Genomic DNA, 23293 nt, shown 5'->3' on the forward strand with positions numbered 1-23293 from the left:
GAGCTTTTCAACAGTGGAAAACTCGGAAGGTATTAGATCCCATACTACCAAATGTAGTCAATTCAGACTGTCCCAGGAGCTACCAGCACCCTCAAACGAGTCTATTACCTACTTGCAAACATGTGTGCATTCCCAAATGTAAAGATACTCTACTTAGGGTGCAATCCTATGCATGTTTAGACAGAGAAAAGGCCTACAGCTCCCAGCATAATACTGGGGGTTGTAGACCTTTTTTCTGTCTAAACATGCATAGGATTGCACCCTTAACGTAATTTCCCTTACCACAGGTAACAGTAATTCTTGGCCATAAAGGTAATAATAAAACTAGCTTCCCACAGGGTATAGGCAGCCTACCCAGTGAGTCTAACCTCAAATGGTAGCAACCAAACAGAAGTTAAAGCTAAGTGTCTGCTTAAGGAAAGTGGGCAAAAAAAAGAATTTAACAAGTGTTTGCATCTTCTAAGTTACTGCAGTCTCTCTCTCTCTCTGGCCTTTAAATTCTTCTTTACAGTACAAAAAATTAAAACATTTTAGCATTTCGATTTTTGTAGCATACTGTGGTCTTTAAAGCACTTCGTGCACGTTATCGTGTTATGCTTTCAACAGCCATGTAGACAGAGGGGTGTTATTATCCTCCTATTACAGGCGTGCCGAGTCCAAGAGATGCGAGTTCGTGGCTGCGGTGAGATTTCAACGAGGGCTCGCTCGCGCTGCCGGATCATACGCACGTTCGGCTAGGAAGTCAGCCTCGTCGGGTTTAACAGAGCATTTCAAGAGCATCGATCGCCCTGAGCGGATGAGCCCGGGGGTAAGGCAAACGCTCGCCGCGACCACTGCAGAGTGGTCGAGGCAAGGGGGCCCCTAACTCGATCGGGTCCCTTGAGACTCTTCCCCCGAAAAACAGCATTAGGGGAGATTTCGCGCGCATGGGCGCAGCCACCTTACCCTGCGCAACGGCGGTGACGTGAACCCGCGAGCTCAGCCGCGCAAGCGCTCGCCGGCGCAGATGACCGCGGAGCCGGAACTCTACTGCGCGCCCCCGCGGCGCGCAGCTTCCTGTTTCTGAGGGAAGCGACGCCCACCCCCGCCTAGGGAGGAGAGCGCGCCGCTGCTGGCGTGGTGACTGGCGGGCGATTTTGAAAACAAGCGGCCGGCGGCGCCGGGATAGGCGAGGAAGGGCGGCGAAGAGCGACGCGAGGGGCCTTCCGAGGGGAGCGGGGCCGCCTTGGGAAGGCTCCGGAGGTCTTCCAGCGCTTTACTAGGGTCGGTTGTTGGGCGCCGTCCCTTAGCTCGGGGGAAGAAGGACGCGGCGGGTGGTCTCGGGCGCGTGGCTCTTGCGCCCCCTCGAAAAGCGCTTCGCCGGCCGCGGGGCTCTTCTGCCCTTCCTCGCTCCGAGGCCGCCCTCGCTCCTTCCTCCCCGGCTTCAGCCTGAGGGGCTGGAGCGCCCTCTCGCCTTCTGCCGCCGGAAGGGAAGACGCCTGAGGGCGCGACCCTATGCAGCCTTCGACAGAGAAAAGGCCTGCGGCTCCCAGCCCCCTCCAGCCAGCCATGCTGGGAACTGTAGGACTTCCCCTCCTGCCTACACATGCATAAGGTTGCACTCTACGCTGCGCATTCCTAGCCTCTTTCCTCGGGAGTAAGTCTGACTGTGCTCAGTGGGGCTTGCTCCAAGGTAAGCGCCAAGGTTGCAGCCGTAAGGAACCAGAGCGCTCCCCGAGCCGCTGCTTGACTCCTTTTGGGGGGTCAAAATAGATGTTGCTTTGAACCCGTATCTAGGAGCTGCCGCTCTCTTTGGGCGGATCGGGACCCTAGCTGGCGGGGGGAGGGCGGGGAGGGGACTTCTAAGATCCAGTTCAGGTTCCCTGTGCTAGAGAAAAAAACAGCACCCCGCCCCCAGTGCAGCTGCTAGAGACGGATGTCTGTTTTGGCCCTGATGAGGAACCCGGGCAGCGCCGCTCTCGGAAAGTTTCCCTGGAGTTCTGTCTAACCTGGGGCGAGGGTGATGGGGAGGACTCGCAGCCGCTCAGTCTGGCTCCCTCGACTTTCTCCTTCCCTCCGGCTAGGGTGCTTCTCGAGGCCTTTTTTTAGGCTCCTTTTCCTGCAAGGGAAGGAAGCGAGGGTATCTGTTAACTCCCCACCCCCGAGTCGCAGCGGGGGAAGCGCTAAAGTGGGCTTGCTTAGTCCTTCTCCTCCCGCGCCCGCATTCTGCCGCTAACAGGGCGGTATCCTCGCTCCTTTAGCGGGCTTGCCTCAAGGCCGCTGTCTCCGCTTGTATTGCAGTTCGCCCTACAACAATGAGGCGCAGTTCAAGTACCAGTCGCATCAGTTGCCGGCAGTCCATCCAGCCTCTCAGGGTGCACGATAGCAACAAGGGTGCACTCCATACGCCCCAGCCGTAAGATATATAATCGCTGTTGTGATGGGGATTCCTTCTGTTTCCAGAGCACGCATTTTGACAGTGGGGGTGGTGTTTGGTTTTTATATTGATTCTATTCTAAAAGATGTTACGTATATTTCATGTCAAGTCTGAGCACATAAAAAAAGTTTACTTGCTGAAATAACAGCATAGAGACATTGGTGTGTGATCTAGTCTCATTTTGTGCTTAATATATGTGTGTGTAAAGTGTGTGTGTATGTGTAGAGGAAAAAAATAGCTATGCAAACATGTAAACAATAACATCTTCACAGTTTGATAGTAGCAGATGATGTATGGAATGGAATGTAAAGCCGGCTCCGACCTAAATCCAACATACTGTTATTGGGAGAAATTGCTCTCCTAGTGAAGCTCCACTGCCTTATCTCATTGCACAAGCAGACCAGTTTGCAAACCTAAGATCTGCAAGTGGCTGTACAACCACTTGTGTAAACAGAACTTTAGTTGGATTCTCCCTTTGCACATAATTCAGAACTTGGTTTCCGCTAGCGCAACGTCATTTGTGCTAGCAGAAAGACATCACTGGATACAACTAAATGTTTTCTATGACTTGTCAAAATCAATATTATTTTCTTTTCAAGGCAAGACAGGAGGACAACTGTGGGAAAGCAGAGTGTGGGGAAGTATGCACCAGGGACATCAGAAAGGAAAACCAGCTTTTTTGGCAAAAGGTAATGTAGCACAGGGCAGAATCCAATGGGGTGCTTACACCCCCACGATTCCCTTCCACACACAGTGGGTCCTACCAATGCTGTTGTGCAAGCGGGAGCCACTACTTAAGGGACATTTAGCATTTCCTGAGGAAAGCCCTCAAACTAGTGAAAACGCTCATTTCTGTGAGGAGGCAGATCAGCAGAGCACCCTAATGTGAGCTCTGCTGACCTGCCTCCTACCAGAAACAAATGTTTCTGCTAATTTTCGGTTGCCCCAGAAGTGCTAAATCACCACTGCACAAGTGGTGGGGACCACTTGCGTAACAGAATTGGTGGAGGCATTTGTGCCTGTTAGAGTCTGCCCACGGTGACAGCAATGCTTGAAATGCCATCAGTTGGCAGAACTTGGCTAAGACAAATGGACATGTGGGTGTATAAGCAAGAGCACCATCTAGAAGGCTGGAGTAACTGCAAGTACTCTTCCAGCATCTGGGAGAGTTCTGTGTTGCTTTATTTTTCAAACCAGGAGAAGAGCAGTATAGCACTTTTAATTAGGCTGGAAGGAACATCAAGTACTCACACAGCTCTGAAGAATCAGGAAAGTCCCACACCATGCCTTCATTACCTAGCTGGAATACTGTGGTGTGGCAGGTCTGACAGATGTTCTGTTGGCTGATATTTCTAAATCTGGCTTATTTTTGTAATGTGCTTTTTCTGTGTCCAAGTAATATTGTTTCTATAGTTAGAACTTAAGAATGACACAGTTAATTTGAGATTGTCATCTTTCTGCCTTGATTTTAGAACCAGTGGCCCTGGAAGCTTACGAAACAGCCAGTATGGTGCATTTGGAAGTATGGAGAAGATCAAAGAACCTAGGCCACTTCATGACAAAGCATATATTCAGCAATGCATCCGTCAACTCTGTGATGTATGCAAAGCTTGTAAACTACTTGCATTTGGACTGGCACTGCAATGTTTACTTGATTTTACTTGGTTAGATTTATTAAAAACATTGTGCCACCTGATTGATCTACTTTGAGAAAATTCTTGTAAGATTAAAAGTCAGGGGAAAGCCCTAAATAAATAACTCAGAAGCAGACTTCTTAAAGATGTTAATTAACTTAATATACATTCATTCAAAAACCACAGGTGCTAGGCACACAATTAGGAATGCCTCTTCTATAAGATGGCAGCCTCTGTGACTTGAGCATCATCTAAAAAGAAAGTATGTTCTTATATGAAAATATATGTGAACTTATTCAGTTAAACTCATATGATTAATAACTCTGATTAATTTAATTGAATTAAGGTGCTAATTTGGATTATATATGGTTTCACAGTGTTCTGTAATTTGGCATGTAATCTACCACATATGATAGGAATACCTCTCTGTTTTCTCAGTTTCTTATAACATATGGATATGGTCCTACTGTCTCTGTGAAGTCACTCCAGACTCCATCTGTTAAGGACTTTGTGAAAATCTTCACTTTTATTTATGAACTCTTTTGCCCTTCTTATGAGCTTCCCAGTTCTAAGTTTGAAGAAGAGATCCCAAGAATTTTTAAAGAGCTTGGGTGAGTAACAGAAAATATACTTTTTCAATTTAAAAAAATTGCTATATAACTTAGCATACTTTTTGGAATAACCTTTATCAATAACTTGGAGTACATTTTAAAAATGGAAAACAATATCCCAGGGTTTATTATAATTGAGCTAACTTTTTAAAAAGAGATTTTCCCCTTGATCGTTGTATTCAAGTTTTTTCTAACTTTCCCAGTTTTTAGGATATACAGGCAAATACAAAGACCCTGAACATAACATGTTACATATTCTGAAGAGTGCACTCCCTTATATTTGGGATTACTTAATCTTGAATAACTACTGCTATAGTCCACTGGCTCATTACTCATAAATAGCCAACAGTGCAATCCTATATATGTTCAGGGGTCTTATCCGCAGGTAAGTGGAACAGGAATGTAGCTTTCCTCATCTTAGAATTGTCACTCCATAGGTATCTATCACAAATATAGAAAAATGTTCCTCCCTTACCATTTTGTGTAGCAGGAGATGGTTAAAGTGTAATTATGGGCTCCTATTCATGTTGTGCAATCAAATGTATATTCTTTGGGGTGGGGACAGCAGGGCTGGCCCTACCATGAGGCAAAGTAACTCTCTTGCCTCAGGCAGCAGATGAGAGGGAGTGGCTGAGCAGGCATGCACACTTGCTGCCCACTGCTCTGCCCACCTGCTTATTGCTCCTGTCTGCTGCCCGCCACCTTGCCCATGAAGGGAATGCTGAGTACCTTCCAGCAGCTGTGGAGTGCCCAGCCTAGCTGAGTTTCTCTAAATTGGATTGAGGCATGGTGCACTTCAATCCCAGAGAAACAGAAGCCCAGCTGAGTTCCATTTGCTACCACCTTCTATCCATGTTGCTCCACTGAACTCCTACTGCATGTGGGAGAGGGACAGGGATCAGGAGAACATTGGGAAAGGAGCCAGTGGGGCAGTCCATTCCTCTCACCCCCTTTTACAGAGCATGAGAAAGAGCATATGATACTGAGCTGCGACCGCGTCGTGTAAAAAGCAGTTGGGTATTTAACCTCAGATGGGTATTTAAGAGGTAAGACTAAATACCCAGGCTTCTAAGGCAGAAAAACCTCCAGCTCACAGAGCCTTTCAGTCTGACTCATAGCCTCCTAGCCCTGCCTCCATCAGCCTCACAGTTCTCTCTGGCTTTCTTCAGCACTCACTCTGCTTAACTCCACCTCCTCTGCCTTGTTGCTGTTTTCTTTTTTGTATTTGGGCTTTGTTTCTACTGTCTCCTTCCATTTTTTCCAAATCTTTGTTTCTTTCAAACTCTCAATTTTTCTATGCATCTGGGCTTTTTCCTTGCTGCCCCCCCTCCCATTTCTCTGTACAACGCGCCTTTTCTCTCTATTTTATCTCTGTGTCTGGTCTTCTTATTTTATTTATTTTGCTGCCTCTCTTCCACTCCCCGATTCTCCTTTTCCTTGTGCATCTGGGATTTTTTCCTTCTGTTTCCCCTCCCCTTCCATTTATCTGTGAAACTCTGATTTTTGTTTATTTTGCTGTACCCTCCTCTTCAGTAGTCCATTTATCTGGGCATCTATGATTTTTGTTTATTTCACTTTCCCCTCCTCTTCTACTCTCCATTTATCTGTGCATCTGAGATTTGTATTTTATTTGTTGTTCTCCCCTTCACCCTCACTCTCCTTTTCTCTGAGCATCTGGGATTTTTCTTTTATCTTCTCCCCTCTTCTCTCCCAATTCTCCAGTTACCTATGTATCTGAGATTCTAATTTTATTTGTTTTTTTGTCCATTCCCCTTCTCCCCAACTCTCCTTTCCTCTGCATGTGGGATGTTTTCCTCCTTTCCACCTCCCGTTTATCTGTGCATCTGATATATTTGTTTATTTAGTTGACACCTCCCCTCTTTATAGCTCTCCATTTATCTGTGCATCTGGGATTTTTATCTATTTTTACGGTCTCCTCCCCTTCTCTCCAACTCTCCCTTTCCCTGAATTTGATTTTTTCCATACATCTGAGATGCTTAGTTTTTTGTTGTCCCCTCCCCTTCTCTCCCAACTTTATGGTCCTCTGAATCTGGGTCTTGGTTTTGCTCCCCTAAGCCCTTCTCTATGCATCTGGGCTACCCCCTCCCCCCGCTCTGAATGGGCGTGTCTCTCCTTCCTCTTTGAAGTCCGGCAGAGATAAATTCTTTATCTTTCCAGGTTGACAAACTTGAAATAGTTATTTAATTATTCTGCTTTTACTGCCAGGGAGAAGGAATGGTTCTTGTGGGATCTTCTGTCTCCCCTGCCAAAACCAGTTGGCCAGCCTTGGGTACGCCATGACTGGGATGGTGCGCCATTTGCTAGTCCGTTTCAGGCAGAAAAATGCCTTGGGCCCTGGGAGGAAGTGACTTGATACTTAATTAAAAATAAAAGTGCAGTTGCTATGCATATCTGACTATACTTGCTCACTTGAATCTTAAATTGTGTGTATACTTCGTAATTAAAAAAAATTAAAATGTGTTACCATAACTTCTGTATTTTTGTTATAGGTATCCCTTTGCATTGTCAAAAAGCTCTATGTACACAGTGGGAGCACCACATACGTGGCCCCAGATCGTAGCAGCATTAGTCTGGCTGACAGATTGTGTCAAGGTATCAAAACTGGCAGAATATATCTCTTTATTCTGTAATGGTTTGCAAATATATCACACCAGAAGTCTAATTTTTCACTTAATTGTGATGTGATTATACATATGGAAATGTCTGTTGGCTAAATTCAAAATACATACATCATTTTGGGCTCAAAATTGTTCAAAATTTGGTGGCCAAATTATTGCAATTTAAATGTCTAGAACTACTTTGTCTTTAGAAGATGTTGGGAAGGCTTACACAAAGCAGTAGTATCCACATAATCCTACTACTGCATAAGAACATAAGAGCCATTCTGGATCAGACCAAGGATCCATCTGTTCCAGAATTCTGTTCTCACAGTGGCCAACCAGCTGCCTGTAGGAGACCAACAAGCAGGATGTGTGCAGTAGCACCCAGTGACTGATATACATAGGTCTACTGCCTCTGATACTGAAAGTAGCATACTGTATATCCATCAGAACTGGTAGCCATTGTCCTCCATGAATTTGTTGAATCCCCTTTTAAAGCTATCCAGATTGGTGGCTGTCACTTCATTTTGTGGTAGGGAATTTCATAGTTTAACTATGCACATTCCTTCCTTTTAATTTGGTAAAAGCATTGACAACAAACATGTACAGCTTCATTGTTACTAAGAGAACCTGCTTACATGTAAAGCAAGCTACTTTTTACCTTCATTCTTGTAGTGTACTGGTCTAGTATAAGAACTAGCTAGCATCTTTATACAGCTACATTCTATGGGATATTGCTAATTTATACATGTTAATATATTACCTCCTGTCTTGTATTCAGTTGTATTTTTCTATGAAAGAAAACCCACAATCATTTGATGAAGGACAGACCTTGGGAGAGACTGAAGATGGAATTGTACATAACAAGGTATCATAACAATTTCTAACTAACTTGTAGAATACATACTACTTTTGCAAGCTAGCTCAAAAAAGCCATGGTCTAGATTTTTAAAATCCTTCTTTGATCTATTTAACTATAATTTTCTAGTGGATTCCAGAGAATTGGATGTAAACTAAGTTAAATGATATCATGGACTGTTATCTTCAGGTGACTGCAAGCTTTAGTTAGTGTTATGGGCAAATTCCAGGCTTGGACATTGTCCTTTCAGGAATAAATACATTTACCATTTCTCTAAAGTCTTCCACCTACCAAATACAACAAAATTTCCATCACGTTCCCTGACTTCATCCGTTGTGCCATCCCAAGAGGTTATTTCTTCCTTGGCACAAATTATTTCTACATGGGAGAGCTCGGCTACCTGCTGCTTACCATCTAGGCTGGAGGGTGTCTTGCTCTGTTCCTAACAACTGGCCTTGCCTCCCTTTAAAGTTCTTCAAAAGGCTTTGCTCCATTGTTGCTGCTAACTAGCAAGGCCAGAGGGTGTTTCACTTTGTGCTTGCTGGCAATGGTATTAATTGTTCCTTTATTATGTATTTGTTATTGTTCAGAATACTCTTTAATATGTATAGAAACATATTTTTGTTTTTTGTTATGCTTTGTTATAAGCCACATTGAGCATGAAAAGCGGTATATAAATAATGACAATTGCCTTGTAGTAAATCCTGTTGAACACATTGGGCTTACCTCTGAGTAGTCATGTGTTTCCTAAGGCCTTCCAACTGCCTCTGTCATTAATTTCAAGTAGCCATTTTTAATTGGTAGCTTTAGCCTTGGACAAGGAACCTTTTTTCTTTTAATGTGGGCGCATTCCATTGGGGGTAATCTGTCAGGGGCTACATGCTGGCAGCGAGAGGAGCTAAAGCAAGCTGTGGGTAGAACCATACCTTTTTTTCTCCTCCCCCATCCCCTTTTCTCACACTCCCTCTTCCTCCCCACCCATCTGGCTTCATGAAGAGGCAGATCACTCTTGCTGGAGCTGATGACTTCTGAAATCTGAGGGCTGCAAGTTGCCCACTCATGTTTTAGCCTATTGCTTAAAATAGGGGAGTTCTTACTGGGTAGTGTTTGATATAGAAGTACTTCCATGTTATGGCATGCAAGCCTTTTCTTGCAACCCTAGTGCTAGAAACATATTTGAAAAAGAAAGATGAAATTAAGAGCTAAAAAGTAATGGAAGACAGTGTTGAGCAAATTCTCCTAACTGCAGTCTGGTTGTGAAAATAAACTTATAGGCACTTTTAAAACAATACTACCTGTAATGAATGTCACAGAGCCCCCACGCCTATTGTAAAGAGTTTGAATTTTTCCAGTCTTCAGATTGTTCTGTAAGTCTTATTCAAGGCATTTAAATGGGCCCTCCGTGCCAGTAGCCAGTTTGTGCCAGTGTGGCATCAGTGTAGTATGGTCAGGGTTTGCAATTCCACCAACATCCATGGCAGTTGAGGAGCTGCATGTTGATAACTTCCCCCAATCAGCAAAGCTTGGAAGGATCCAATACCTGCATGGTGTTAGAGAGACTATGCCAGAACATTGCCCCTACCTTAACCCCGCAAGCACACAATAAGGATGCCACAGCCCACTTGGGTGCAAAACTTCAGCAGCTGAGATGCTCTACAGATTTCACAGTAACTTAAAGGTATCAGTACAACCCCTTTTTGTCCACTCCATATGCTGGCATAATGTTCCACTGGTATATCCCTGCAATCCCCTGGTATAGACTCCCAGCAGTAGTGTATTTCCAACATACGCTAGTGTAGAAGACTTGCGCAAAATCCTAAAGTGCTCCAGCCTGTGTAGTTGGAGCACAGGTTTGTGTTGTTAGTGTTCCTCAAAATACAAACGCAAAATTTGAAGATTTATCATGTAAAATTCCATTTCAGCTCTGACTGAAATTCAGCTGATTTTACCAAATCCTGAGAGAAAGCACAGTCTGCAACTTTAGTCTCCTAAACTTATAACTGTATTATTTTGCAAAATTGAGCTGTAATAGAATGCCAGTTAGCTTGTACACCTTCTAAAATAATCCCTAAAATCATTTTGCCCACAGCTCTTTTTAGAGTATACTGTAAAGTGTTATGACCATTTTATGAGGGGAGGAGACACATTTGAAGAATTTGATGCTGATATACACTCTAAACTAAGTAAGTGGTTTTCATTTTAAAACCTAGTAAAATTAATGGGATTTCATTCTTAATCTTGTGGTTCCTTTACCACGTTCTTTTCTATAGCTTCTTCAATAGAATTTTTCTTGTTACACTATAGTGAGTTTGTTGAAGTGTGCCTCTTCAGTTTAAAGTAATGGTGGTATATGTCTCACTTTACCTAACTCCCTTTTCTTCGTTTCTATTGACCAGGATACTTAGATTTGGTTTCTAGAGGTCATACAGATAAAATTATATTTTTGATGTCCTGTAAAGGTGGCAGTGTAAGGATGCAATCTTATGAGTGTTCAGACAGAAAAAAGTCCTACAGTTCCTAGCAATCTGCTAGGAAGTTGTAGTGCTAGAAGTTGTAGGACTTAGAAAAAAGTCCTACAACTTCCACTGGGGATATCTGGGAACTGTAGGACTTTTTTCTGTCTAAACAGGCATAGGATCGCGTCCTAAGTCACCCAAATAGCTTCAGTCAAGTATGCAGTGCAGCAGTATGTCTTGGCAGCAGAGAAATATGTGACGAAATAGTTTAAGCTTGTCGCTTCGACTGACCTCACCCTCATGTACTTGCTGCCTTTACCACCTTGCCTTGAAATTTGGCCTGTCCTCTTCTTGCTGTTTCCATACATGTTATCTGCTTATCTTTCCTCAAGGTATTCCCTTATATCTGGTAGCACAAGGAGTTTTTCTACGGAACAGAAATGTTATTCTACTCATATCATAAACAGTTCGACCTTAATAAAAAAATAATCTCAGAACATGGTCTGAGGGTACATGATGCAGCCACATTGCTGGAACTAAGCAGGTTTGGGTCTGGTCAGTGCCTGAATGGGAGACCACCCAGGCAACCCCATGTAACCATCTTTAGTTCTATGATGGAAAGTAGCATATACATGTACTAAATAAATGAAAATGATCAAAGTTAACTGAAATTTTTAGTCTATTAAATACCCTTAACTTGTATTTAATTTAAAGCAGCTACAAATTGTCCAATATGAAGTATAGTTAAAATAATTGTTTTACAGTTAAACAACTTGATGTTAAACGTATGGTGGATTAATGACAGCAGCTTCCATGGGGGGCTTGCAGTCACATCTACTGAAGCAAAAGTAAGCTTGCTTCCTAATGTTTTTGTTCTGAGCCTCTTTATTCAGTATAACTAATGCGCTGAGTGACTAGAAGGTTATTTTGCTTTTTCTTTCAGAGGATCTTTTTAATACACATGAAAATCGTGTAGAGGCACTAGAACTGGAAGAGAAAAGGCTGAATGAAGAGATTGCAAGGCGTGAGAAGGAAAGAGAAAGTGAACCAGTTAGTAAATGGCTCTAAATGGTTTTGGCAAGAAGATTATTCCTGCATTTGTAGTTTTTTTAAAAAAAAATCTGATTTTACTGCTGAATCTTAACTGAATGGGAATTTCCCTACTTTTTTTCTATGAAAAAGGACCGTTTAGTGACTCTGCGGAAACTGAAATCATCTTTACAGGCAGATGTTAAGAAATATGAAGTTTATATGGCCAACCTGGAATCGCACTCAAACAGTATCAGTCAAAAATCAAAGAGTATTACTGAGGAGCATGAAGCTGCTGGTGAGGACAAAGTGCTGATAATTAGTAACTTATTTCATTCTCTCTCAACCAAGAATTTTCTAAAAGAACATATTTACTATGCAGATCTTGACATGAAAAAAAAAAAACTTGCCTCCAAAGAACGGATCTGCGTAGAAATAGGAAAGCTGTTTATAAACTTTTGGGGGAGGGTATACATAGGTGAGTTAGTCATACGATTATGATTTTTTACAACTAAAATAAAATTATAATTATGCTTTTTACAGTTCATAAGGTATTTATGGCTCCAAACTATATTACCAAGGTCTTGTATACCAAGTACATATTTATGCACTTCGTATGTAAGGCCCCAAAAGAACTGTGTGCATATGTGTGAGATAATTTCAGGGTTTGCTATAGTTTCCCCTCCTTAATGTTGTTTGTAACTGTCAGTTTTTCATTCTGTCTTCCCAACTATGCTTTATACGTTCCTCTTAAATTTAGCCATGGAAATTGAAGCATTGAAACAGGAGAACACTCATCTGAAGCTCATCTGTGATAATCAGAAGTACTCCACTGCAGATATTGAAAGACTAAATCGTGAAATAGAGGAGTTGCAGCAGACAGTCAATAAGCTAACCAAGGAACTGGAGACAGAACAGCATCAATTGTGGAATGAGGAATTAAAATATGCTAGAGGAAAGGAGGCGGTATGTGAATCTAAAACTAAAGTTTTGAAATGAATGATTATTTTCACCCCAAAAACCTTTAACATTCTGTTGCTGCTATTTTATTCCTCATATGCTGGGTTAAATGGTAGAACTTAATTCTGGTGGTAGAACAGTAATTGGCTGCTCATGAGGACCCTTTTGTTGGGTAGTCTAAGGGTTGCAGCAGCCAAGGATATGATACATAGTAGGGCTGTGCACCGCCTCGGTCCAAAGCACAAATAACGAGAGCAGTTGAAGCAAACTGCTTCGGAGGTGCCTCTGTGTGATACGAGGCAGAGCAGAATAGCAACAACGCACCCCAAAGCGAAGCAGCTTGTATAAGAAGTGCTTTGTCCAAATCGGTGATTCATTCTGAGCAACCCAGAAAGCCTGGTGCCAAAAGTATCAACTTGAGAAAGTTCAGGGAGGAGTTGAGGAGGGAGCGCAACTCTAGTTACCAAATCAGGGCTGAATGTAACCTAGCAACCTCCGATCTGTGCCAGTGGGGGGTGGGGGGGGGGACTGAATAGCTGAAGCAAAACAGCTGTGTTTCAGAGACAGAGATTATTCTGGTGGTGTTACTTAGGGATGTGAGAACCCATACAGGATCCCCAGATGCCCCCAATGCCTGCTCCACTTGCCAGCCCCTCCGCCTCTGCTGCAATCGCCATGTTTGTTGGTTTTTTGAAAAGTGCACATAGACTTATATGCAAAAAGTGCTGTGAATCACCCAGGCAGGAGGAGGAGGAGGTGTGGTGCATGTCCCTGCCGCTCGATAGCTGTCTCCTCCCCATGAGCAGGAGGCAGTGGGGAGGTGATGCGCCTATTCCTCCCCCTACCTAGTCTGCTATCAAGGACAGCAGACCACCAGCACAGCACCCCCCCCCCCGCCCCTCGCTAGTTGTCTCCTCCTCATGAGCAGGAGACAGCTAGCAGTCATTTGGGTTGTTTTCACCAGCAATTTACCCCCTCAATTGACAAGGCACAGCGTGATCTTGAGGCTCCGATTCTCCTTTGTTTGGTTTATTACCTTAGGAAGAAACTTCGACCCTTCGTTATAGAGATCTGTGGGTTAAAATGGGGGCTGGTTTCTGTCTTTGTGTTTACTGCTCTCTTTTCAAGAACAAACCCATTAGTGTCTCCTCAGAAGTAACTCCGATTGTGATCAATGAGGCTTGCCCTCTTAATGCCCACAGAACTTACAGAGAACCCCCTCAATTGACAAGGCACAGCACGCTTTCGAGGCTCCGATTCTCCTTTGTTTGGTTTATTGCCTTGAGAAGAAACTTGGACCCTTCGTTATAGGGATCCAGCGGGTTAAATTGGGGGCTGGTTTCTGTCTTTGTGTTTTCTGCTGTCTTTCCCAGCACAAGCATTTGTGGGTCTACTCAGAAGGAACTCCCACTGTGGTCAATGAGGCTTGCTCCTAAAATGCAGGTGCATCTGGACTTTAAGGAGGGGGGGGGAGCTTCTCCTATTGGTTGAGCAGCCCCTGCCAGTCAAATGACATTCACTCCAACTCCCATCCCCACCAGGGATTATGTTCTGTAAAGCAATTTTTACTGCTCCGGAAAACTGGCTCGCGGAGCCCTGCATGGATCACATTGCAGCAAAGCTGATTCCTTTTAAAAAAAATCCAGTACTCCTCCATTAGCTTCCTCCATTGTTGTGGAAACAAGGCCAGAGACAGCTGAGCAGGCAGGAGGAGGAAGCGGTGTGGGGCTGAGAGGTATAGCTCTTTGCTTGGAGAGTTTTTGTGGAAAAAAAACATTTCAGCTGCACCTAGCACAAAATATATTGGGCCAAACTGTCTGAAATTTTGCAGTTGAGATCCCCTCTATGTCAACAGAGAGGGCCCCACGTTTCATGCGTTTATCATGAAAACTGAAAATATTGTGGCCATTTGTGTTTTCCCATGCAAGTCAGTGGGAAAATGCCCAAACCAAGTGATCTGGATATCTGAATCTCACTTCGTAGTCGAAGTGGGGCTGATTTGGCGAGTCTGAGGCAGCATCGCAAAGCAAAGCAGGCGGTCTGTGCACAGCCTTAATACATAGTAACAAATCTGTATTTATTCCTTGTCTTCTGCAAAGGAAGCAGGGGCAGAATTTGGACAGCTTTTGTTCCTTTTGCCAGGCTTCAGTGGTGCATATTTTCAGTTTCTGGTTAATGTAGCTAACGCACCTCTTTAGGCTATGATCTGGCCAACAGTTTAATAATTACTGAAGTGCTGAATCACACCCTTTTTATGTCCAAGTATGAACCATACATTTGAAGACAATACTGATACTCTGAAAAATACAAACCTGAATTATTATGAAGCAGTCTTTTTCTCTTACTGTATAATTTAATAGCTGCAAGGTTTTAAAGTTATACCTCTGTACTCTTTGGCTTTTCCTTTTCTCCTTAACAGATTGAAGCCACATTGGCAGACTACCATAAACTGGCTCGGAAGCTGAAGCTAATTCCTATAAGTTCAGAGAATTCTGGTGGCCTTGATTTTGAAATTAAATTTAATCCCGATGCAGGGCCAAATTGTCTGGCCAAATACCGAACTCAGATTCGTGTAAGTGTATTTCACATATAAGTTTACACTTCACTGTAAATTTCTCTCTTTAAAAAGAGCTTTTACAAATTTCAAATGTGTGTTTTAATATATTTAAATGAACAAAGGATTTTAACATTGGTTACAGACAGATTTCAGGCAAAATGTACTTGTCACAATGACTGTCAGCCCTATTTACTATGCACCAGAATAGGCGTAAGCACTGTATACCTATTGGAATATGGTGGCTGAAAGGCTATATACTACCTTTATGTAGCAGCATGCCTCTGAATATCAGCTGCTGGGAACAGTAGTGAAAGAGGCTTATTCCCCTCATGTTCTCTTTGTAGGCTTTCCAGAGGCATCTGGCTGGCTTCTATGGTAAACAGGATGCAGGACTAGATAGGCTGTTGGTCTCACTTGGCACAGCTCTTCTTATGTTTATTTGTGTGTGTGTTTCTTTGAATTATCACAAGATCTTTCAAAGTAGTCTCAAATGCTTTAAACAGGCCTCCTCAGAGTATGGCCTGCTGTAAGGATTCTCAAGATCATTAGTGATTTGGTCCTATGAGAGATCCCGTCAGTTTATGGAGAAATCTTTCACTCATTCTGAACTCTCCATTTAAAATGCTTCATTTCTTAAAACTCCATAAAACTACAGTAACTGCACCTTGTGAACACACAAACACTTGATTATTTTTTCTATATTTGTATAATCATGGCAGGCTCCCCTTATGCATCTCATAAACAAGACTGAAGAGGAAATTACTAATGCTACAAAGAGAAAAATTGCTTTAGAGGATACCTTAGAACAGGTGAGTGTCTAAATACCTCAGCCCTGCTGCACAATGAACTCCAATACAAAGCATATGCATATCTGTGTTTCTTTATCCTGTCCTCCCTAATCAATTCTGTCATCAAAACAAGCTTAAGTACAGGTAGCTAGTAGGCAGGAGAGGGCACAGCTGATAATAGAGTAAGGACAGGAATTGTTGAGGGCTTTGATTGTTGTACTCTTCTGGGTGCTTAACAGATGCAGCCTACACATTTTCAAACTCTGCTCTGTATGTAGGCTAAATAACTGAAAAGTAAAAGTGTAGATTTTTGAGATGCCAAATCTGGCAGGGTGCTTGATTCCAAACTTGTTAAACACTGGGACTGACTTTTGTCTGCCACCACTGTGAATATAGACTTCAAAGAAAAAGACTGAACTTGAAGACACCAGCTACTTTGTTCGCCTTTTTACTATTGTATTAATTACACATTCTTTAAGGTAAGCACAATGGAAGCAGAGCAGAACAGCAGTGTGAAAATGCTAAAAGAAGAAGCCCAAAAACTGGAAAATATATGTCAGCAGAAAATGAAGGTAGGTGAAATGTTTCTAATCTGACTGGTTGGTCTACCCACTATAAATATATGTGATATGTATTTGTAAATAGACCTTTTCAAAGTAATTTCTAGGAAAGAGAAGGTTTTGCTTTAAAGAAATGTCAGGAAGTGAGAAGTAACTGACTTCAAGTGTCAGGCGTTGCTTGGTAGCACAAAATAAAACTGTATGTGAGGGACAGGTGTTGCCTCTTGTTTCTTCGCTGAAAGGTGCCACAACCACTTTCAGACTCTGGATGCTTCTAGAGAAATGGCTTCTAATGCTATTGATCAAAAGATATTGTGAAGCTGTCCCATCTTTCCTTCCTTAATGGATTTTCTCTGGTAAGAAAAAAGATGGAAGAAGCAGTGGGAAAAGACGAGATGGTTGCGAATGAAAAACAACATGTAGACCCCCAGTTAAATTCTGTGAATGAGGCAGGACAATTGCACCATGAAAGTCTTGTCTAGAAGCATCTACAACAGATCCCACAAGCGTCTTCACAGCTCCCATTTATCTACAGCTTGAGTGGCAGCTAATGTCATCGGCTAGTAATCACCTTAAAGAAAAAGATGTGTAACTCTTTTTAACAATACACAGGATTGAAACAAGGCCACAACATTATATTTCTAATCCCATTTCCTCTTTTGATAGATCGGGCCTGTGTACATCTTACAAACATGTAATACCATTAACATATTATGAAGTACTAATTCATACACCTCTCACAGGAAGTTGAGGAGGAAGAAGAGAAAGGCAACAAAGAGCTGGAATTGTTGGAGAAACATAAATCGTTGCTTTATGGTGGAGTCAATGAAGGTGTCAGTGAAGCTATGAAAGAGCTACATGAAATTCAGTGCAGGTAAGCTGATTTAATATATAGCCCTGGCTTTTGAGATGCTGTACTATTCATCCTACGCTTTAAAAAAAATGCCTGTTCATTCTGTTTGTATGTTTTGTCATTTCTCTCTTCATGTTGCACAAATCAATTTAGAATATTACTTTCTAAAGTTGCAGTCCTAAACACATTTATTTGAATATAGGTTCCATTTTCAAATCAGTGAGACTTATTTTCAAGTAAACTCATTATTTATATAACATGGTGCTTTAAAAGGTAGCTTACAGTCTAAATGTCGGCAGTTTGGGAGACTCCAGTGGAGCAAAGAAAAGGTAAGAGTAACAAAAATTGCACATTTACATGGTTTACAGTAAAGAAAGAAAGAAAGAAAGAAAGAAAGAAAGAAAGAAAGAAAGAAAGAAAGTAAAGATGAGACTAAGGCTGCAGTCCTGTGCACACTTGGAAGTAAACCCTATTGAACTTCCACGTAAACATACACAGACTTCTTCTGTAAGTGGATAAACCATAGGTTTTACAATAAAGGTGAGTTTAAAGCAGGGATGGGTAACCTTTGGGAGGTAGGTGCATTGCCACCTACCGGGGCCACTCTCCCAATGGTGATGAATTTGCTGATGTAGCAAATATACCAATTTAGCAAGGAAACAAAGTGCATGGGGGAGTGCATTACTTGGTTCCACACTATCCTTTAAAGGTGGTCTAAAAAATTTTAATGTGTACATGCTCTGTGCTCCTTCATTCTGTGCTAAATCAGCACAATCTGTTTGGATGGGGGGGCACAAACTGCCAGGGAGGCCACATGTTGCCCATCCCTGCTTTAGAGGGATGATTTGAAGTGTGTGTGGGGGGGTGGCACAATAGAGGATTAAAGTAATCTTACTTAGATGGAGCAATCTTAACTAAGTGTTGTTTAGCTTAGAGTATATTATGCTATGAGTTAAACTTATTACCATTGAATATTTCTTGCCATTTTTAGATAGGAGGAAGGTTTTTCTATGCAGGTCCTTCAGTATTTCCTCACCTCCACACCACTATACTATCTCCTGCCTTTTAACAGAGAAATAGCTGACTACACAAAACATATTTTGTGAAATGGCAAGAATTTAACTTTTGAGTTTTTTAAGTGTGTTTTCTTAACAAACTTTGTTCTTTAGCTAGATATAATATATTAAAAACTATGCCTATGTTCCGCTTAACTCTACAGACTTTGTAAAGTAACTACTGAACAAATGTATGGGAAACAGGGCCATAATCAAGCACTAATACACCTAAATCCATTGAAATTAAAGCCCATTGAAATTGTGGCAATGATGTATTTACTCCCCAGATTCCAAGTGGTTATGCAAACGACGTCAGAAGAGAGCCGGAAAGTGCACAAAAATCTACAACATCTTCTAGAACTAATATTTACGCACCTTGAGTCTGTAGAGGTGAGTCATGCTATACTAGCTAAAACTATCATTCTTGATGTTGAGAACCCAAAGCAACCTTGATCTGTGATTCTTTAAATGCTTAAGAGTTCATAAAAGGCCATGTGTAGTTTAAGATAGGAGTGAGCAGAAAGTAGATCTCCATATATTTTGTACTCCAGTTCCCAGCATTCTTCCTGACCATTGGCCATGCTGGCAGGGCCTTCTGAGAGTTGCAGTTCAAAACATCTGGAAAACTAACATCTGCCTACCCCTGGTTTTTAAGACACTGTGGTGTCTTTTTCATGTGGACGGTACAAAGACTGGTAGTACAGCATAAAATTTGCATGCAGAGGGTCCTGGGTTCAGTCTCTGATATGTCCAGTTAAAGCATCAGGTACTGCTACTGCCAGTCAGAATAGACCGGTAATCTGATTCAGTACATGCAGCTTTATGGTTTTTACATAAATGTGGAAAAAGAGCTTGACTCTCTATCCTCCTATTCTCACATGCATGCTGGAATATCAGCTTTCTTGTAACCTGGAATCTATAATGTTTAAGGCTCATAGGTGAAGGGCTTTTAATTTTTGTTTTTTTCCCTAATTTTGTTTTGCACCTACAGCACTGTTGGTTGGGAGAGACAGAGGAGTCAATAACTCGTAGATGGGCTTATGCATGAAAATGGCCATACCCTTATTTGCTACGGCTTCCATAGCTTTGGCATAGTGTAGGGCCTGGATTTAATCATTGGGCTGCCTGACTGCTGGCCGGTTCTCTGCCCCAGTCCAACTGCTGGGGCAACATGAGAGTATAAGGACCACCACAGTGTGCAAAAATCATGTGGGCCCTTCCTGCCACCTGGGTGTGTGGCAGGCATACTAATCTGTGACCTTATAGCTGACCCCAGAATCCCTTATGAGGAGCCCCCTTTTAGGACCAGGGTCCCACAACCTCTGCTTCCCCCAAAATGTTCCATGCTTCCAGTGCTCCCAACACAAGATTGTGACAAAGTTATTGAGCACATGTATCACTATGTGGAAGACAAAACTCTCATCACAAAGGGCCCAACAATCGCACAGGTGGCTGAAATTTCTTTCCAGCCCCATCGGCCAGAGGCCAACATACAGTATGTCCATAGCATACAGCAATTCAGTATCTCTTGGGAGGGTAGGGAAGGCTGCAGAGAGCCTCAGCTATGAGGCAGTATAGAAATGTAATTAATAATAACAACAGCAACGGTTGGTGCCATGTGTTGGGTTCCTTTATATGCTGGAGGAGCAGGCCAGAGAGGGAATTCTCCCTCCCAGATAGGTCCTGGGTAACCCAGCTCTGCTGTACAACTGAATGGCATGTTGCCAATTGCACTATACAGGAAGTAGCTAGGGCTTCTTCCTCCCACACTGAGCGCAAATGAGCCACCTACTGAGCAGGGGCTTGTGCTTTCTGAAAGTTCAGAAAGAAAGCAAAATGGCTATATATTAAAACCATAGTGTTTGTCTTCTCAAAATGCTTCAGACATAGTTGGCCTGAACCAGCTGTAGTTGTGTTTAGTTACACATGATTAGTTGCACCAGAAAGTGGATGGACATGTGCATTCAGATAGTCATCTAATTGAAAAAAAAGCAGTGCAGATAAAATATGTCTTCATCTGATTTATGCTAATGGTAACTGATTCACCAAGTGATGTGCATATAGGATCCTCTTACTTTCTGCATGTGGCCCTTGCATAGATCAGGGCAAGCATTTTAGCAAGTAGATAACCCCTGTTTTCAACACTACTTATATTACCTTGCTTTCACACAATTTCAGAATTGCATCTTTTGTTTTATACAAACATCAAATGTTTACAGATAACAGCTGTGCTTTGCAATGAGTCTGCTAAGGTCTGAGACTTCTCATATGCAGCTATTGAAACATAAACTGAAATCTGAAATATAAACTAAAACCAAGTTCTAGATTATAATCTGACGTTTTATAATTTTATTCTAGAAGTACCTGACTGAACAGAATGCAAACATTGATAGAGAATTTCATGAATATATGTTGGAAGATCCATTGGCTAACTTGAGAGAAATCCTAGAGAGTTACAAAAAGAAGACCGATGCCTTGCATGCCTCAGACAAACAAGAGTGAAAATGTTATCTATATATTGATCTAAAGGTTTCTTATATGCTTAACCATGCTTTATTTACATAAATATATTGCTCTTTCATATAATATGTGTATTTCATATATGAGAATTGTTTGAAAGTAAAATAAAATAACTCCTTATAGCTGTTAATTGATCCAGCAATGTAACAAATTCTTAATATCCCTTTCTGTCAGTTTAATTAATTCGAATGAGGTAATGGTGAAATCACTTGGGGTTGTATCCAGTGTCAGTCTAACTCAAGCCCCACTCATTTCAGTAGGTCTACTCTAAGTAGGACTAATATTAGATGCAGCTGCTGGTGTCATCGATGGGTGGACATGCATGTGTGTTCACACAGGGCTGGATCAAGGCCATGATGGGGCCCTGGACTAGCAGACTGTAGTAGCCCCCTTACTTCACCCCAGTTTAGAACATACACATGTTTGCACACAAGGACACATAAAGAAAACAGTTATGTACTACAACAATTGAGGTAACGATTACTACATTTTGAGTGGAAAATCATCTTCGGTGCTTTCCTGAAACAAGACTCTAAAGTCCTGTCTTGTATTAGAGGTGTGTAAGACAGTTACTTGTTAAAGTAGGAATGACGTTGCTGCTAGCCCTGTCCCAACATCTGAGCACTGAGTGCAGATGTCTGAAAAGGACCACTTTTCAGCTGCTTATACGTGGGGGTTAGGGCTATCCTGAGCATGTAAATTTGGGGCAGGGGCAGCAGTACAGTGCCAGTCCTACTTCAGTACATGAATGCCTTGCATTTCTGATCCACTAGTAAATTTCACTCCTCAGTCCATTATCCAAATCTTCAGAATAAAAGAGCATACCATTATTTTACTGATATGGATTTTGTGAACAACTTAAAAGTTACCATAAGACTCATGATGCTCGCAGAGTTTGGTTGTGACCTGGTCAATTACAACATAAGTTTCAATTTCTTCCATTATTATTTATTAAATTTATATACAGCCCAACTGGCAGATGCCCTTGTGGGGGTTTATAATCATAAAAAATGCAAAACAATGACATGCAACAATGAACATATCAAAATATTAAAACATCAAAGAGCCAGCAGTAAAGTTAATAATTAGAACAGCAGATTAAGGAGTAAATGCCTTCTGGAAAAGAAAGGACCTAAAATGGCATATAAATGTATATAGCAAAGATGCCTGGAATACACCAGGATCTTCCTGAGGGCATTCCCTAGACAAGGGGGGCACTACAGAGAAAGCTCTTTCCCTGGTAGCCCCTTCACATCATTGTGGGTAGCAGCAGCATCCAGAGAACAGCTTCTAAAGATGAACTGAGCAATCCAGTCGGAACATGTAGTTTAGTTGACCAACTGTATGAGCAATGCCCAACCATAATTTGCCCCAAATTATTCCACCTGTGCTATGTTCAGGACAGTATTCTATATTAAGGGTGCAATCCTATTGAGATAGACAGTTGCCTCCGACTTCCTATCCAATCCAGGGTGGCTGAAGTGCAGAGGAGAGGAATCTTTCCATGCTCTGGCTGCCCTGCAGTTTGACTTAGACTCCCGATTTCGGGCATCTAAGGGTGGCTTCAAGGAGGAGGTGGGAACGGGGCATTTGCAGCTAGATGGCCGATTTCTGGCTGTCTAGCTGGAGCAGCTTGACGCAAGGGGGGGAGGCCAGACGGCACATAGGAAGCATACCGGTGCTTCCACCATTCCCTCTCCACCCCTAGGAACGCCCCCTTTTCCCCTGCTTCGTGCTGCTCTTACAAACAGAAGGGGATAAACCATGCCACCTATGCAGTTGGTTCCCAGAAAATGAGAAATCCTATGGCCATCTAGTCGCTGTCTAGCAGCTGTAGCATTGCGCCCTTAAATTTAAATGAATTGGGTTCTGAATCAAATGTTATCCATCTACCTAGCACAGAATTAATGAGGGTTGGAGTGGATTTACCTACCCAGGATCAGGCAAAGAACACCTTGTTTATAGGTCCTGACACTAGGCAGGTGCAGGCAGAAATTAACTTACTGGCCCCCAAATAAAAAAATATGTAAAAAGGAAGAACTATATGGCTTCAAATGGGACAATTGTTTATTTTAGTGACAGAGTTGATGTCTCCAGATATAAGACTTTGCTGTAATTTCATTTTTTATAGGTTTGATGATGCATTGTGAATTGAAAATTTAATTTTTATGTGCAGTTCTCTCTTAGGGATTATTCTTGGTATAAGCTACAAAGTTGTGTGTTTTTGTTGAAAGTGCTACTTATTTGGAGTCTGTTCGTCCTGTCATTGCTTACAGCTATTTTGGATTCTCTTATATACCAAGGGCATATTGTTAAAGGTATTTAACACTATATACATGGGTGACCTAAAATACTATTCCGTTGATGTTAGGGG

At 42.2% G+C, this 23293-nt stretch overlaps 2 protein-coding genes across 11 annotated transcripts in view; one reads left to right on the forward strand and one right to left on the reverse strand.

Annotated features, from left to right (window-relative positions):
* The window catches only part of METTL4 (methyltransferase 4, N6-adenosine), a 35232-nt gene extending 33816 nt beyond the window's left edge, over positions 1 to 1416 (reverse strand). For 6 of the 7 annotated variants that reach the window (XR_014790143.1, XM_084849780.1, XM_084849775.1 and 3 more), the window contains exon 1: positions 946 to 1416. The gene's annotated coding sequence lies outside the window, so the exon portion shown is untranslated. Of the gene's footprint in view, positions 1 to 556 lie in introns of all 7 variants that reach the window. The other variant, XM_084849776.1, reaches the window with a different exon arrangement.
* NDC80 (NDC80 kinetochore complex component) lies at positions 725 to 21746 on the forward strand. Of its 4 annotated transcripts, none has more exons than XM_084849773.1 (17): positions 725 to 808; positions 2281 to 2395; positions 3016 to 3105; positions 3889 to 4015; positions 4489 to 4661; positions 7172 to 7274; positions 8064 to 8150; positions 10231 to 10324; positions 11541 to 11647; positions 11780 to 11924; positions 12387 to 12592; positions 15006 to 15158; positions 15863 to 15952; positions 16411 to 16503; positions 17235 to 17365; positions 18687 to 18789; positions 20758 to 21746. In XM_084849773.1, exons 2-17 carry the CDS (start codon positions 2295 to 2297, stop codon positions 20899 to 20901), a joined length of 1947 nt encoding a protein of 648 aa, XP_084705899.1. In that variant the 5' UTR covers positions 725 to 808; positions 2281 to 2294; the 3' UTR covers positions 20902 to 21746. The 4 variants fall into 4 exon arrangements, with proteins under 4 accessions (XP_084705899.1, XP_084705898.1, XP_084705897.1 ...); XM_084849772.1 differs by lacking the exon at positions 725 to 808 and adding an exon at positions 1099 to 1672; XM_084849771.1 differs by lacking the exon at positions 725 to 808 and adding an exon at positions 1099 to 1263.
* Positions 21747 to 23293: the final 1547 nt, after the last annotated feature.

The sequence above is a fragment of the Heloderma suspectum genome, chromosome 4, assembly GCF_057233095.1.
Source record: "Heloderma suspectum isolate Gila_16-S chromosome 4, 16-S_ref, whole genome shotgun sequence".
Classification (NCBI taxonomy): Eukaryota; Metazoa; Chordata; class Lepidosauria; order Squamata; family Helodermatidae; genus Heloderma; species Heloderma suspectum.